The sequence below is a fragment of the Mytilus trossulus genome, chromosome 2, assembly GCF_036588685.1.
Source record: "Mytilus trossulus isolate FHL-02 chromosome 2, PNRI_Mtr1.1.1.hap1, whole genome shotgun sequence".
NCBI lineage: Eukaryota > Metazoa > Mollusca > Bivalvia > Mytilida > Mytilidae > Mytilus > Mytilus trossulus.
In genome coordinates, this window is record NC_086374.1 from 74,633,021 (window position 1) to 74,652,159 (window position 19,139).

At 32.1% G+C, this 19,139-nt stretch overlaps 1 protein-coding gene across 1 annotated transcript; it reads left to right on the forward strand.

The window, feature by feature from the left end:
• Positions 1-13,104: 13,104 nt before the first annotated feature.
• LOC134705411 (isatin hydrolase-like) lies at positions 13,105-18,547 on the forward strand. Its single transcript, XM_063564148.1, has 2 exons — positions 13,105-13,352; positions 17,293-18,547. The coding sequence occupies exons 1-2, from the start codon at positions 13,174-13,176 to the stop codon at positions 17,975-17,977; spliced, it is 864 nt and encodes a 287-aa protein (XP_063420218.1). The 5' UTR covers positions 13,105-13,173; the 3' UTR covers positions 17,978-18,547.
• Positions 18,548-19,139: the final 592 nt, after the last annotated feature.

Genomic DNA, 19,139 nt, shown 5'->3' on the forward strand with positions numbered 1-19,139 from the left:
TGGTAATCAATATGAACATGTAACTTGTATACTAGCATACATGAAGCCGGAAATGCTTATAAGTTTACCCTGGTACTGGTCCATCTTTTAAATCGAAAATATTAAAAGACTACTTAGAATAAAAATACCCCTTTGAAAATTAACCGCTGTGGGTTGTCAATAAAACTCAGAAACCGTAAGTCATAGACACCTTATATCATCATCAAAGATTATCAATTCGTGTGACCTTTAACATGACTGAAGGTCAAATCTTAAATTGGCTTTGACATTTTGACTTTTTATATTGTTAGAAGATAATTCCTTGAACATCGTTTATACACATGAGTACACGAGTGTCAATCGGATCATATATAAAGTACGTTCGATATACATGGAATGAGCTGTTTGACAAGACTCTTGATCTTACTTCACCTAATAAATGAAACAATTCTTGATGATTTTCTTTAGATCTGAAATATGCAGTAATCGATTAAGACAAACATGACAAAAGAATAGTGTACATCATATAAGTCGGTTTATATTATGAACCACGAAGACGCCATTTTGTTCATATTTAGACAGACAGTGTTGGCTGTGGTCTCCAGAATTTAACAAAAAGTTCAAGATTGTTAATCCTCTTCTCTAATAATTTTCAAGATTAACATGTCGGAAATTCAAGTTTCTTATAGAGATATTTATATTCTCGTTCAAGATATTGAAATAATAATAGGATTGGCGATGGTACTGGTAACAGAAATTTTAAATATTTTTTCTTTTCTATTTAGTTTGAATTCCTTATAAACACTATGGAAAATTAGGGAACGAAAATTAGTCAACGAATATTGTTTATATAACTCAGTTTAGTAAAAAAAAAAGGTAACAGTAAAGAGATAAAATAGTAATTTGTACATATAGGTGTAATACCACCAAATCATGGTACGTCACATCCGGTTGCATACGCTTGTAGCTTTAAAAAAAAAAATTCCTTGAATTTGACAGTTATAGAAAATTAACCCTGCATTTCAATGCACTTAAATTTTTCTGAGTCATAAACATGTATGTTGGGTGTCGGAAAGCATCATTCTTTTTTATTTGATGGTCTTATAAAATATTTTGGAAAGTTAAGGTTTCATAGTTACCAAAGCAGGTAACCAGTAAATAACAGTGTAAAAAGTGGGCTGCTTACTTCAGGTGATGGTTACTTTTTTTATATGCGATGAAATGTAGTGTGAAATTTTCACTGTAGCACTGGAAAGGATTAAACTTTATTCATGCAAAGTATTTCTTTGGTTGAAATAAAGGTAAATTCTGTACATATTTTTTTTTAAAGTGCCGATTGAACAAAGACTAATAGGGGAAAATCAATGGTGGTATTACACCTTTAGACATATTACGGTGGCGACATGGTTGCGATCAAATCAAACATTATCAGCAATGCTATTGAAATACCAAGTTCAAAATGCTCGTGATTTACTGTGACTCCAACAAATCTTAATCCTAATAGTCATTTCAGCTTATCGTTGAATATGCAATGTCTCCGTGTTCCATTGTCTTAGACAACAACTCGACAATCTGGATCGAATGTGATCTCAACCTACCTGATATCAACTAGTCATCAACGCAATCACAAGTAATCAGTACAACAACGACACCTTCTTTTCTCAAAAGAACGACCTTGTGCTTACACAATCAGTTTAATTTCCAACAAGACGTCAAAACGTCCTGGAATGATTCCTCACCAACAGACCATCCCTCATAAATACATGTGAGTCAGTACCTGTAATTAGCGACCATGAAATCGTTTTCATAGACTCAAGCATAGCCTTCATTAAACAAAAAACGATCAAAAGAATAATCAAAATGTTGAATAACACAGATATAACATCCATAAAAAACGATGCAAAGTTGTTGAGTTCAGAATTCACCATTCAGCGTACGGTCCGACATTAACAACTTGAAGAAAAGCAAGATAAGAAAAGCAAACAGAAGTGCTGTGACAAGACATTTTACGAAAAATCGACGATTTGAAAAAATGATGCGGAGTGGGCCAGGGTAGATCTATTAGCAACATTGAACAATCGATTCGGAGGATATTGAAAAAGGAATTCTGAATACAGATGAGAATACTTAGAAACTAAACTAAACAGTTGCGTATTTTCAAGTTAAGACAATTCGAACAATCATACAGATCAACAGCCTTCTTCATCTTATCAAACATTTGATTTAAAAGCATCACCTTTTATTCCAACTGCATGTATTGAAAATTAACAACATAGTTATATCATACCATCACTATCAATGTTTAGCTTGAAAAAGAGTAAAATCGCAGTAGTCTTAAACAGTATTGTAAAATCCCTAAAAAACTGAACTCCGAGGAAAATTCAAAACGCAAAGTCTCTAATCAAATGACAAAATCATAAGCTTTAACACAGCAAAACAAACTCATATTCCTGACTTGATACAGGCATTTTCATGTGTAGAAAATGGTGGATCGAACCTGGTTTTATAGCTAGATAAACCTCTCACTTATACGACAGTCGCATCAAATTTCATTATATTGACAACGATGCATGTACAAAACAAACAGACATTAAAGCTAAAAATATAAAAAATACAGTAGTCAACATTGTGTTATAATCTCAATCGCTGAAAAAACAAACACATATGTAACAAAGAAGCACACAATGGCATATAGAACAAGCATATTAGCAAAAAATAGAGAATTAATTTGGGTCATCATTGCTAGTCCACTACTTGTTAGGCTTTTTTTATAACTATGTTGATCTGAGGTCACTGATGAGTCTTGTGTAGACATTCAGAAATTTAATTATTTAAAATCAGAAATTGAAGGTGAAGCATCTAATACTATTGATGGTTACACATTGACAAATACTAATTTCAAGGCCGCAGTTAACGTATGAAGAGAAAGATACGGACAATCTAGTAAGATCACGAAAACACAGATGAAAGCTTTGCTACACAGCTACTTTTCCATAGGTACTATTTCTGTAGTAAAAAATTGAAGTACTGGAAACCTACTTTTAATACTCAGTTCTATTTTGTTGCTCTGAAATTATTGTAATATTTAGGTACCTGTATTTTACAGTACTTTATTTGTACTTGAAATTTAGGTACTACAGATTTTTGGTTACTACCATTACATTTTCAGCATTTTGAAAGTTTTTCTATTTCAGATCTTTTAAAGTTATGATTTTCAAACATGGAATATTACATTTTTTCTGTACCAAAATATTTAGTACACATTAAGTACTGTGAAATACAAGTACCTAACAATTACAACAGTTTTAAAGTAAAGAAAAAGTACAAAATATAAAATGTAAATTGCCAGTGCTGCATTTTTTAGTATAGAAATAGTACCTATCAACGGTACCAATGTTGTTGCACCAGATGCGCATTTCGACAAAATATGTCTCTTCAGTGATGCTCGTGGCCAAAATATTTAAAATCCAAAGCTTATATTAAAGATGAAGAGCTATAATCTAAAAGGTCCAAAAAGTATAGTCAAATTCGTGAAAGGATCAGAGCTTTGCATGAGGGAGATACATTCCTTAATTTATAATATTTTCTAATATTTTGTAATAGCTAATTTAAATAACACAAAAAAATCCGTATTTTCATGCCAGTACCGGAGTACTGGTTACTGGGCTGGTGATACCCTCGGGGACTAATAGTCCACCAGCAGAGGCATCGACCCAGTGGTAGTAATAAAATCAACGGTACCAATTTTGTTGCACCAGATGCGCATTTCGACAAAATATGTCTCTTCAGTGATGCTCGTGGCCAAAATAATTGAAATCCAAAGCTCATATTAAAGATGAAGAGCTATAATCAAAAAGGTCCAAAAGGTATAGTCAAATTCGTGAAAGGAACCAGAGCTTTGCATGAGGGAGAATTTAAATAACACAAAAAAATCCGTATTTTCATGCCAGTACCGAAGTAGCTGTGTAGACATCACACAACCAAATAATGATTTACACGTTTTTATGACTGAATAGAGGCATCGTACGCGGATTGGAGGCCTGTGGTCATTCGCAAGACACTTACGGCATGTTACTGGTCCCAATAATTTTGAGCTAGATTCCAGGAACAACATCTAGCATGGGAATATGGATCAAATGCTTGGACTTCAAAATAAGAAAAAAATAATCGAAACAGATAATGTCAGGATTATGGTATCCGACAAAGCTATTCTACCACGCATACATCCACTTTTCTCGTGAAAACACAATCTTACAGAAAAGAATCACATACGCCAAGAACAATCGATTATGTAAACAATAACCAACGTGTTCTGACCACGGGAACATCACTTTATATATACTGTCAAGAAATTCACACACGGGTGAACTATACACAGATTACAGACAAAAACGATCATATGAATACCGTCAATTGCAGCAATATTTGCTTTAATTGTCTCGGTATGCTCCCGGTCAAAGAATGTAACGCTAGAAAAGCTAATTATCAAAATCATTGTAATAAATTACTTTGCTCTACATGGGTCCTTTTATTAAAATGAAAATAGTTTACCTTATCTGTATGTAGTCATTGCAAAAAAAAAACCCATCATACTAGCTTATGCAATGAATCAATACTCGGTATCACGGGACCATGGATCAAATACTTAGACTGTGTCAGATTTACGAAATCTTTTTTGTCAAGTACACTTGTTCAAAGTCGCACTTACTATGAGGTTTTATATCAAAACGCCAATTGTATCGAAAACGAAGAACACGAACACGAACATTCTACTGAACTATCACGATCCGTAAATGTAAACATTGTGAATGATAAAGAGGGAAATCTGGACAACACAAACAAAATTTGTCCTATCACATCACATCAGCGTATTATTGAAAACCACATCTGCGCCCGTATGGTCCGATAGTTTAGGTATTGACGCAAACAATTCTTTTCGATTAAGGTGTCCAACGAATGTTCATTACAGGGAATCTTCGGAAACACAATAAATGACATAAAAACTAGTTGGTAAAGGTACGTTTCTGATCGAGACAGAAACGAATCAGAAAATACCAATTAATGTACTTGTGGTACCAAAGATAGTTACCATTAAAGAATCATAATCGAAAATTAAACATCAAGTTGACCTATCCGGTCAATTAAAGCAAACAAGTATCTTCACAGCTTATGACTATATCAATAAGAACAATGCACATAAAGGGTTCGTTGAAAGGATTGATAAAAAGGGATATAACAGAGAGAGAAAAAACCCAGTACATACCACAAAGATGCATTTGACGAAGTACCGTACAAGACATTTGTCCAAGACGTCAAGCAAGTTTAAAGGGTGGTGAGGACGAATCTGCCATCAAATCGATATATGACGGAGGACAAATGTAAACTGCTAAAAAAAACAGAGCCATACCTCATACCAACAGTTGTTTCCATCAAGAGGACATAGCTTCAGATACATCCAACCACACTGTCGAACCCTAGTATACCAACTTCTTTCTTTCTGAGTGTAATCAGAATTAACAACTCCCTGTCACAGCCACTGGCCAGTTTACCAACCCTTGATTGGTTTAAACAGGCACTGAATACCTTCGAATTCACCATTTCCATAATTGTTTTTATTGGATGTTAACTTAATTTAACTGTATATAGAGGAGAGGTGTTCTGCTATGGTATACATTTACATATGCGTCAATGTGAATATACTCAAAATGAATCCTACACTTAATCAGAAGGAGAAGATATTTTAAACCATAATTAATTGTTTGATAATTTAATACGTAAACTATAAACACAAATAGTTATGTTAATATTTGAATTTTGTATATAAATGACACCTAACATCCACGCATTCCAACATCTATCCAAAAAGAAGAAGGAGTAGTTATCATTTAAAATACAACAAGATAAATAAACACGTAACGAAAACTGGCATTAAATTTCAAATTAACCGAAAAAAATTACATTCGTATAACTTTGAACCTATTCAAATTTCAGTTAAACTGTCTTACAATAGTAGTTTTGTTAAAAAATAAAGGTATATGTAAACTAAAACGAGGAGAAAGTAGATTTAAACCTTTTAAATGACAAATTTAAACAGACATTATTTTTCAAATAAATATCAAGTTAAATAACCCATATATCGGGATTAAACACAAGAAAATTTGAAAGGAGTAGGTCCGGTAAGGACTCATTTTGGCCTCAAATTTCAGTTTCATCTGACGACAGATTTTGACCACTTTTTAAACACTTAAGTGTCTATTTCACTTGATTTAATTAGTTTTTGTGAAAGTTTTTAATTAATTTAGTCATTAAAAACGATCCAATTCAAGCTCAAATATGAAAAATCTCTCAAATATGCCAAAAAACGTCACTTTTCGGATGGTTTTTGTCAGAAATGAAAGTGGCCGCATCCGTGTTCATCCACAATCTTTATATATGTTATGTATTATCATAAAATACAACTTACATTTCAACATTAAGGATGAACAGGAATGCGGCCACTTTCGTTTTACACGGAAACCGTCTAAAATTTAACTAAAATGATAGAATTTTGAAGATTTCAGCAATTTAGCATGACTTAATGGTGCTACAACCCGATATATGTGCATTGTATTGTCAAAAAACGCCCATATTTATGTAGCAGAAGCATTTAGCTGTCCAATAAATAACTAAAAGTTTACATTTTAACAATTTTGTAAAACTGTTATATTTTGGGGCCAAAAAGGGGTCTTACCGGACCTACTCCTTTAACTAAGGCACTAAATTTTCAAAAACTACTAAAATAATTCTTCGTAAATCTTAAATAGAGTTATCTTTCTTCGAACTGATTATTTCTATTTTAGGGTCATATCATTTATTACATAATATTACTAAACAATAAAAAGTTTCCATTGATCCGGAGGTGATTATTTTAATATTCATAGAAACGTAAAAGGCAAACATTTTATATATAAAATATAACTTTGCGAAGTTATTGACTCGGTCAATTATATTTTAATACAACTTGTTGTCGTTTCATTTTAATTTCAACGGTTTTACCAAAACCACTTTATAATATTGCATTTATAAAAAAAAAGGCATATGTGGTATGATGGCAAATAAGATAACTCGTCACGGGAGACCAAATATAATTAAATTTTACAACTATAGCTAGGTCACCGTAAGGGGTGCACGCTTATATATTGGCGAGTTTTGGAAGTGTATATGGGCCACTCGATATCCCCGGAATCACATGATATTGGGTGATGTTGAACAGGCTACAAAACATTTTAGTGATAGCGAAAATGATCAGAGAGAACAAAAATATTAGAACTTGACACTTAAATCAAAGAAGTTAATGATAAATCAATTTACAATCAGAAATGTAAAACGTTTCACCAAACAAATATCCGAATGAACGAAATTGAAGGTGAAGGACGTAAGTGTGAAAACGAAAGAAGAACTTATTTCTGATACAGTTGATAGAAATGAAAAACAATCCTGTATTTTATAATATATATGTATCGTTTATATATATGTCTTCAATCCCTATGGGTATAACTATGCATTTTATTAATAAATATCCCTGAGGTAGAAGGTGAAGACTGTAAATAACATGCATGATATTTGTTTTTAAAGAACAGCTCAATATAGTAGAAAATGAAAGGGAAAAAAATCCTAAAAAGTGCTTCCAGAACTGGAAAAGAGGGGGACAGAATGCGCCCGATATTGGTGAAGTTTTCAAACTATTTTGAAGGTCCAAAGTAATAAATGAGGTCCAGACTAGCGCCGTTAATCTTAAAGACACTAACTTTGGTATTTCCGTACAATTGCCAGTTGAAATTTTGAAATGAAGAAAAAATCTACTGACGAAAGTTAGAGAAAATTATAAAGGCATACTTTGTGAGAGACAAACTGTAGCAGGTAAATAATAGTTGGTCCATAGAAAACACGCAGATAGCATTCTCGAAACATCAAGTGTTGAAGTTGAAACATTCATGATATTATTTCTTGTATTGATGACCATGACTATCTTATTTTTTCTAATGATTATGATTTATCATTTCTAAGTGAAACAGGGTTAAAGGGCAGTAATAAGCCACACTTAAATAATTTTTTAAATGTTGGTCGTTTGGTAGATGTAATAATATAGGAGGTAGAAACGGGTGTGGAATATGTTTTACAGTAAACCATATATTAAGAAAGGTATTGAAATAGTCAAGAAAATTGAAAATGGCATTTTATTGATAAAGTTAAAAAAAAGATTTTTTCAAAATGATACTGATATTTACATATGTTTTGTGTGCATACCCCATGAGAAGTCTTCATATTATGATGTAAATAACTATGACTGTTTTGAAATAATAGAAACTATTGTTTTTTTAAGAAATAGAGAAAAGGAAAGTATACTTGTTTGTGGTGATTTTAATAGTAGAGTTGGGTTATTAGATAATTCTCAAGGTCTAATCATTTAGATAGATATATGAGATGCGTAGTGCACGATGAAAATCACATTGTGTCAAAATGTAGGTAGTTGCTACAATATAATATCCAGGCCGTATCAACCGATATATCTGATGACACAAATGAATCATCCTGAACATTGTTTTTTTCACATATTTAGTCACTTAAGTTTGATATTTTAACGTTTAATTTTGAATGGAAACAGTCATGTTTCATAACCCGCCTGCACTCATTGCACAAATGACATTTCGAATGAACATTAATTTTAACTATTTATTTATAGTGGATTGGGAACAAGTTATTGCAACTTATATTAACCTCTTTCTTCTTTTGTGAGTGCGAGTGCTGCCTTGTAGAGGCATTAGCCTATTCTTTTTCGAAATATACAAGGGCTTATTTTACGTGCAAGAGATATGGCTCTCTCTTAACATGGGTCAGCCATTTGTCGTCCCCTTTCGACGGACTATAAACATTTCCTCAAGACCATACTTGTAAATGGTATCAAGAGAGAACCGAAAGAGGCCCTGAAATTTTCTCCTCGAAGCGGCGATCGAATCAGGAACTCTTGTGTTGGTAGTCCGATGCACTGACTACACCACGACTCTCTTTAAATGAACATTAAACTGGCATCATCTGAAACATTATCATTTACTGAGACAGTTGAAATTAATTTTATGAAAACCAAGTGACATGTCGGATCATAGAAAACTAAAACAAAATTTTACATGACTGCATTTATCAACAATGCATTTCGGATAAACTTATAAAAACTTATATGCTATAAAGTATCCCAGAAATGCTTTTTGTCGAGGTCAGATATCAAGTTATTCTGTTACTGTTATTTTTAAAAATATCTCTTTTTTACTGTGACTAAAATAGTTTTGAACCTGAAAAAGTGAGAAAAAAATATATTTTAAGAAAACGCATTTGACTAGCAGGTCGAACAACATAATATATATATATGGAAAGGAAAAGAAATAACTTATTAGTTAATTCTCTAAAAACCAGCTTGTAAGGTTTGTATATGTCACTTGATTCTTGATTATTTTAACCTCTCTTTTTTTTAAGTAAAACTGCTCCGGTGTTCAAAGTTTTCAATTTTATTTTTATTTACGTTTCATTCTATAAAATAATTTCAGGCATTTCTTTTAATTTTTTCATGCATTTCGTAAAATGCCTAGAAAAGTTAGTCATGACGTATAAGGACTGAATCTTGCAAGCATTTGTTTTCAGGCATTTTACAAAGTTTCTGTAACATATATATTATGTCTAACATTTTAATCATACTTAAAGGGGGTCATTTGTATATATGTGCCTAACATTTTAATAAACAACTGTATTGTGCTTTACATTTTACAAGCTATGTTTATAATGAAGTTTGATATGATTTGATATCATAAATTGATTAAATTCCATTAATTTTCTTTATACAGGAAACTGTTTCTTCATTTCAGTTATAATGCATAGTCCCTAACGTTTTTTCTAGCGATTATACATAATCCCTGAAAAATTCAGAGATTATATATAATCCCTAAACTAACCAATGATTCTACATAATCCTTGAAAATTTCAGGGATTATGTAGAATCCCTGATTATACAAATTCACTGTAACATATATACTGACTATTAGTCACAAAATAAATTATTTAGCTCTTGATATATTAATGCACACAAAGCACTGTTTACTTGCTAATGTATGTGTATCCATAAATGGATAAAAATAAAGATAAAACCTTATTAGATGAATTAAGGCAATAATATGTTTAAGAAATCATTAACCATTCAGAAAGAAAAAAAAATGGAAAAAATCTAAATCATATCCCGACTTCCCTGTAAAAAAAATAGCCTCAAAAAAACCCACTCACACAAAAACACTTTAAAAAAAAACAAGTGGTACGCAGAAAAGTTCAGTATCCTAAAGATAAAACTAGTATCGCCAAGACAGTCAGATGAACGTTAAACCAACTAATCTGAATTAGTTTAAAATTCTATCGGTTCAGTAAAAACCTGTTGAACTCCTTATTTAAATAAACTACTGTAAATGTTTATATATTGGAATGAATTTTACCTGTTTCATAAAGTAACTGTAAATTGTATAAAGTCGGGGGGAAACATGACCTTGTGCAGAGCTTTAATGCAGATCTGTATCGACAGGTAGTTGAACGGTGAATGTGTATAGGCAACAATATTAGTTTGGTTTTAATTTACTTTGGTCGTTAAATCAAAAGTTTGTAATTGTAAAGTAACTCTGTACAAACTGTTTTTTCCGTAATATTATAGCAGTGTCTGTCCCAAAAATAATTACCTTGACCGATAATTGATTCGACTTGCGTACGAACTTTTAATCTTGGTACATTAATATGGAACGCCGTAACTGTCTTCTGATAATTCCTTTTTTATCATGATGAGGTTTTTCTTTATTATGATGAGGTTTTTCTTTATTATGATGAGGTTTTCTCTATTTTGATGAGTTTTTCATTATCATAATGGACTTTTTCTCTTTTATGATGAACGTTTTGTAAATTATGATGAGGGTTTTCTTTATTATGACTAGGATTTTCTTTATTATGATGAGGTTTTTCTCTATTATGATGAGGTTTTTTCTTTATTATGATGCGCTTAATACCTTAACGGTTCTCATGTCAATGCACTCCACGATACCTTATAGGATCCCCTTTTTGCCAGGATTTTCTATTTTTTTTATTCAAGGTGTTCTAGGGGTTGTAATTCTTTTAATTAAAAGGCTGGAACTGATTTATCCTATACATTTTCCAAAACGCTGAATACAAAAGTGGTTTGTGGAATTTTCGGTCATAATTAAGTTTGTGATTAAAAACCTCAATGCTTTTTTCCCACCTAGTAAACTTGATATTACAAAAATAGAGGAAAACTTGAGGAGGGGTTATTTGAAGAGAAGATCCCTATTGTAAATTTGTTTTGATTGAATTACGTACATGATTTTTATTTAGTCGTAATATATTTTTCTGTTAAAATTGTTTTTCACTAGTAATTGTGGAACCATTTCTAGCTTGCTTTTCGGTGTGATCCAACTTGAAAGCTCTGTGTAAGGCCTCACTGTGTCCATATACAACTGTTTTCATGTAGTTTGCACATTGTGACTTGGATGGAGAGTTGTAAAATTTATTTTGTAACAAAAAACATTTATTTATAAGTTTATATTGGTACAGACAGCTGAAAAATGTACAAAATCAGTGAAAATCGAGCGCAAACAAATTGTATGCCAATCTTCTGTTATGAATGGACACTGCTTTCTGTCTCAGTGTTGCACAAATTAAAAAAAAATGGCAAATTGCAAATTCTAAAAAAACAAATGGAAATTAGGAAATATATGCATTATAGGGACAGAAGAATTTGTTCTACCCGTATCGCTCTCTCGAATGTGTATCGCAACTGTTATGAACGATGTTTTCTGCACTGGAATGTACATGTAAAATTAAACAATTTCTATGCCCTTGGGTTTCATATATAAAAAACAATAGAATTAAGAAGATAGTATGAGTGTCAATGTTCCAACTCTTCATTCAAGTCACAATGTGCAAAATGTAAACAGTTATAGGACACAGTAAGGCCTTCAACACGGAGCATTGGCTAACACCTAAAAGCAAGCAAAAAAGGGTCCCACAAAGAAGAGGCATAAAACAGAAAAATATATAGGGACTAAATAAAAATCATGTACGTAATTCAATCAAAACAAAATTTACAATAAGGATATTCGCCTCAAATAACACCTCCTGAAGTTTTGATCTATTTTTTAATATCAAGTTTACTTGGTGGAAAAAGAAGCCTTCTATTTCTAAATCATGACCGAAATTTCCGTATAAAACTTATGTATTCAGTGTTTTGGAAAATGTACAGGATGAAATAGCAGGTTCGATTCCTGTCTTTTTATTTAATGAATTTCAACCCCCCAGAACACAATGAATTAAAAAAAGAACATTCAGAAAAAAGAGGTTCCTATATAGTATCGGGGAGTGCAACGACATGGGAACTGTTTGAGTATTAAGCGCATCATTATAAAGAAAAACCTCATCATAATAAAGAAAAACCTCATCATAATAATGAAAAACCTCATCATAATAGATAAAAACCTCATCATGATAAAGAAGGAAGTACCATAAGGTAGTAACGGCGTTCCATATTATGATTTATATGTGATGCGTTTATTTATTAATATATTTATAACAGATTTGCATAGCATACTTGACAACTTAAGTAACGCACCACATCTTGCCATATGAAATGTTACAGTAGTTGATTCACAGTTTCTTGGTTGTATAATTCAAGCATAAGTTGTAAGCATAAACTGGAAATTAATGCAGATTACATATAAATTAATCAATTTTGTTTTAGCTACGACAATGGAGATTTCCACCACAAAAGTTTTAAATCAAAAGCCCAAAATAAGACACATTCAAATTGGTCATAAGAAAAAAATCCATGTAAGAAACTGAAAATAAAAATCTTTTTCGTTGTTCTATGTCAATGACACACACGTTTTCTGAGACAAGTGCTTGTGACCATCCTCAAGAACTTGTGGACATCCGATGTTCAATACTTCAGTACTTTGATTAAAATAGATCAACAAAAATTTTAACTCCATAGAAATAAACGGTAGTGGTACGTTTCTTTTGTTGTTGATTATTTGAAGCCATTCAAACGGACAAAGCTTGTGACAGTATAAAATAGAGTGATGCATAACACTCCACCACTTTTATGCTCTAAGCAGACATAAGATGGGCAGAATTTTAAAGTTAACATTAGTTACATATTTTGTAGCATGCGTTTCTTGTTTGCAGTACAAGGTTGTTGATTTGACTCATAACCACGGAAAGGATTCAATATACTGGCCAACTCATTCCGGCTATGAACGATATATAGACCAAAGGGGACTTTATGAAGGAACTGATATTTGGTATGTACAGTTTAGTTTCTGATTTTCCAATAAAATTGAAACTTGAAAAAAAAATGTTGACAAAACATATTTAACGTTGTAAATCTCAACAACGCAATTTTACCACATATAATGATCCCGTTCAAACAAAAGTTAATTTTCCTTCACACACAGCCCCACAAATATCCCATCTCCAACTCGTTCATGTGATATTCCAAACACTATTGTAATTGTTTACTTTATCCGCTTAATATACCAAGCTACTTATGTTGATAGCCATAATATACGCATGTACACAATAAGGTGAAAATAGTTTTGAAAAAAGAAATTATTAGATAATTTTCAGTAGATACTCGAAACACTTTTAGTTTTATTTTTTGTATAATTATAAGGGTAAATTAATCTAAAATAGTACTTATGTCTATAATACTTTTACTATTTAGTCAGTTTTAAGTGATTCACGTATCCATGGTCATTTGACGTGACTCTATACTTATACATCCCATGATTTTGTTATGGTTCTATGGTAAAAAAAAATATATAATATATTTTTTTCTTTTATTTTTGCTAATGTGCTTTGTCTATTATACATGTTATATGTGTTGTGTTTTTGTAACATATCACGTGGCTCTGTACCTCTGTAATCAAATTCAAAACAATGTGGCTGTGGACATTGATTGACCACCTAAATTATCCTTTGACTGGGACAGTTTAGGTGAACGTTTGTCTGTAACGACCACTGCTCAATACTTACTTATTATAGAATTTAAATGGTGGGGTCACCAAAGGTTCTTAACGCCATTAATATTAAAATAATTCGAAAAATGATTAGGAATAACCCTTTTTGTTTTGATTTATTTTATTGATATAAATCAAAACATCGTGTTATTCCTGATTAGTTTTTCTAATTACTTTATTCAGGTGTTGATAACCTTTGGTGACCCCACCGTTTAAGTGTCTTTAACACGTACATATGGAGCAGTGGTCGTTACAAACAACCATTCACATAATCTGTCCCAGTCAATGGGATAATTTAATATGTCGTCAATCAATGGCCACAGCCACACTGTTTTGAATATGATTCTACATCCCGTACTTGTGTTATTGTTCTATGGTAAAAACAAATGCATTTTTTTCCTTTATTTATGCTAATGTGCTTTGTCTATTACATGTCTTGTTGTGTTTCTTTGTTACATATCACATGGCTCTGTACTCAAACATCCCGTCATTGTGTTATTGTGCTATGGTGAATTATTGTATCTTCGGCTTTCATTTTTGCTCATGTGCTTTGAATTGTAGACATGCATTTTTTGTTTCTTTATAACGTAAATGTTTGTTATATAGTGATTAAGAAAATAACACAATGTTGACGGCTGTATTTCTATTTTGACGTGTTTACCTATTATGTCTGGGGTTTTTTTCACACATGGGTGTCAATTTCATGAATGAAATTTGAAGCGACTGCCATACAAGTGACAGGTTAAGCTAGCAATAAAACCAGCTAGGTTAAATCAACCATTTTCTGAATAAGAAAGTGCCTCGACCAAGTCACAAATATGACAGTTGTTATCTATTCGTTTGATGTATTTAAGATTTTTATTTTGTCATTTAATTACGGATTTTCCTCGGAATTCGCTTTAATTGTTGTTATTTTACCTTTTGAATGCAAAGATAATCTATTTATATGGAACACAAGTTAAACTGTATGACATAAGACAGTCCGTAGACAAACCTGACTTGGACTGCTATAGAACAGCTTTACGGTCAAATGTAGTATAGAGTTTCCCTAAATTCGTCATACGATATATCTATGGACATGTGTTCGGCTAATTCCAAAAAAAAATACCACATATTTTTCTCTTATTTAGTTGATAGTTTATATGGCAGACTACTTTTTTTTTTATTGTACTGAATGTAACTTTCTGCATAGTATTTTACAATATAATTCGAAGAACCGGGGTTTTTTTTACAGCAAGAAATTCCCGTTTCTATAGTCATTTGATTCAATTTTCAATATATACAATAATTTGCGTTAATCCAGTTTACAACAGCAGCAAGTATGTCTATCAGTAAAACACCTCCCAAGAAAAAATTCATAAACTTCTATTTCAAAATTAGTTTTGTTATTGTAACCTCTACCACGAAAGTAGAACGTCATCTTTTTTTGGCTTTTACCTTGATATTTTTTAATATCATCAACTTGCTTCTTGTACCATATTATACGTGCAAACGAGATTTTCTGCTTTGTAATTCAAATTATGTGTTTACTTTTTCCCAAAACCAACAGTTTGACTTCATTTGTAAGGATATTAAATTATTCAAAGTGATAAAATCTGAAAACTTATTTTATGAAAGTATAATAATTATTTATTGCATTTCATTATTCATCTGTTGTCAAGTTTGTAATACAAATTGGTTTGTGCTCTCATCCAAAGCCAAAACACCCATGTTTTTAATATCTATAAGTATTTGAAGTGATATAGATTTCGTCTGATCCTTAAACAAGATTCACTCAAGGGCATAGTATTATTTTATAGTTATAATAATATAATGTTTATTACTGACTGTCTAGAATGCTAAAATTAGACTCAATGTTGAATACATGATGCACCATTCGAAGGGCTATTCCCATAACGTCAAACTTACAGCTTTTGTAAATAGTACACACTAAATGTGTACTACAAACTGTTTACGTAAGGGGCATTAAATGACATTCTATAGAGGTGGGGGAGGGCAGGAGGATTTTCAAAATATTCTGTTCTGGTAAAAACAAAACAAATGTCCTTCTCAACCAAAAATTCGTACTTATTCCTCACACTTCTACGAACAACATCGCCAAGTATTTCTTTAATATCTATAATAGCATGAATACTACAAATGTATATAAGGAATTTTAGTTTTTCATCTCTGTCTTCCAGATGAAAACAATTAATATAATGGCATAAAACGTAAAATTTGTTTGCCAACTGTAGTTTTCCCTTCTCCTAAAGTATATTTACTTTGGAGGAAGTTGGGAATAAAAGTAACAATATTAGTGTTTTCATTAGTTGGCGTCCATTGTCGTCATCCGTTGTTCATTTACTTTTACAAATATCTTCTCTTCTAAGACCAAGAATCCTGTGTGCCAACACATATCCTTGGGGAATCTAGTCAAACAATTCTGTTCGAATACCTTGCCTGCCAACCAACATTACCGACATGCATAAAAATACCATAAAGGTAATCTTCCTATTGCAGTTTTAACAATAATTGACAAAAATAGTAAAATTCCGCATTTCAAAATTAATGTAACTCCTTTTCGAAATAGTCTGACAATATTGACGTAAATAAAAAGTAGGTAGATTTCAAAATTATGAAAAATTCTGCCCATGTCGGATTCCTAAATGTATAGCGGGTTTTAAGATAAATATAATAATTATATACAAAATTGGTATGTTTACTCCTACATGGTATGTATGGTCAATTCGTTCAGTTCCTGGTTAAAATGAAATTTTGACCAGGTACTTAGTATGACACAAAATCACAAGGATTTTGAAAGATTGCCACATACCTTTTTTTAAATACTAGAAATTTAAGCGCCTTTACAGATTTACAACTGAGATATATATGCGTTTGGCATACACAATTATAAGCCTAATGTTTTGATGGTTTTTTACAACCATTCCAACAATGTAACTGTGGTTGTTGTATCGTTTCAGAGGGTACGGCCAGACGAGAAGTCGGTACATCTGTGTCGTTTTCTGTACATTTACTACATTGTATTAACTAAATGTTTAATTTTTAGAAACTCTTAAGCTTTTACTGCTCAAGGCATTGATTTTATAAGCCGCATTTTGCACAAATTTTCCAATGCTCTTCAATTTTGTATATAAAAGATCTAATTAATTTTGCCTTAGTATTTTAGGTACGCATTACCTATTACGGTTTATATAAATAATCACTTTTAACTGTATATTTGTAGGGTAGCATCTAATACCATAAAAACATCTGAACATTTAGGAACACATTTGGATGCCCCACAACATTTCAATGAATTTTCCTGGACAACACACCAAATACCTATTGAAAACCTTGTTGGTCCTGGGGTTATCGTTAATGTCAAATCCAAAGCATCGAATGCAGATTATATGGTGACAAAAGCTGATCTTGAGGCATGGGAGGATCAATATGGCAAAATTCCTGACGGAGCTATAGTGATTATGAACTCTGGATGGCACGACAGGTATCCAAACAAAACACGAGTATTCAACACACAAAATCCGAATGACACAACCTCTTTTCATTTTCCATCCTGGGGCAAAGATGCAGTATCATGGCTTATTACACATCGTTCAATTCATGTTCTTGGGGTAGATGTTCCGTCTTTAGATTATGGCCAATCAAAAGATTTTCCAGTGCATGTCTTGATAAGCCAAGAGAACATTTCAGGACTAGAAAATGTCGGTTATCTTGATAAAATTCCTGAAAGCGGGACCATTATATCTTGTGCTGCTATGAAAATTGTCGACGGAAGCGGAAGTCCTGTCAGAGTTTTTGCACTGATACCCAAACTTTCGGACTCAAATAGTGCTATGAAATATCACTTTTCACTGGTTGTACTCCTATGCAGTTTAGTAAGCTTCAAAATGTTAAACGATATTTTTTAAAATGTGGTTCAGATAAATGAAAATATATATGAGAGTATACTAGAATGATATCATGATGTATTAACAATTTAAGCCAAAGTACGTTGTCTACAAAACAGTTTACCTAAAACATTTATGACAGACACGAAAGAACTGAATTCATATTCTATATCCATAATTCTACAGGGGGAAAATCTTTAAAACATTTTCATGTGGATATAATATTACAGAACACCAAATTGACATGCACTTCGATGATGGAAGTTTTTAACAACTTTGATTGGCTATTGCAAGGTCTGTATATGGGAAATATACTTACAGAATATGGCAGAATTAAACGTTTTTGCTAGAGCCAACCATCCTCTAACCAGGGACAGTAGAGTAACGGTACAACATACAAAGTTAACAATAACAATCAGTAGAAAAGTGCTTCACTCATCAGATCTATACAAAACAACAAACAAAACAACAAAAGACAAATAGTTCAGGTCGGAAAGAACTCCCAGTTACTGAAAACAACTTTATCGACCATTACAACTAATTAATAAATCATGTATCTATATAAGAATAGAATAAAATTATAAAGCATGATTTTCAAATGCATGTACTAGTAGGTATTGAAATAAAAGTTCCTTCAAAATATAAGTTGCAAATAGAAAAACATATTCTGGAATATTATTCCCGCTGGAATAAATAGTACAGTACATGTATATGTTTCTAACGGAATAGATGTTATATAATGTGTGTTCAAACAGTAACAGTGTCAACAGTTAGCTGCTCGTAGTCTGTTGTTATTTATGTATTATTGTCATTTTGTTTATTTTCTTTGGTTACATCTTCTGACATCAGACTCGGACTTCTCTTAAACTGAATTTTACTGTGCGTATTGTTATGCGTTTACTTTTCTATATTGGCGAGAGGTTTAGGGGGAGAGTTGAGATCTCACCAACATGTTTAACCCCGCCGCATTTTTGCGCCTGTCCTAAGTCAGAAGCATATGGCCTTTGTTAGTCTTGTATTATTTTAATTTTAGTTTCTTGTGTACAATTTGGATATTAGTATGGCGTTAATTATATATCACTGAACTAGTATATATTTGTTTAGGGGCCAGCTGAAGAACGCCTCCGGGTGCGGGAATTTCTCGCTACATTGAAGACCTGTTGGTGACCTTTTGCTGTTGTTT

Excerpts from the sequence above, each read along its gene's own strand:
- LOC134705411 (XM_063564148.1), top strand. The coding sequence starts at position 13,174 with ATGGGCAGAATTTTAAAGTTAACATTAGTTACATATTTTGTAGCATGC. Across the intron at positions 13,353-17,292 it reads TATGAAGGAACTGATATTTG|GGTAGCATCTAATACCATAA; the intron begins GTATGTACAGTT and ends GTATATTTGTAG.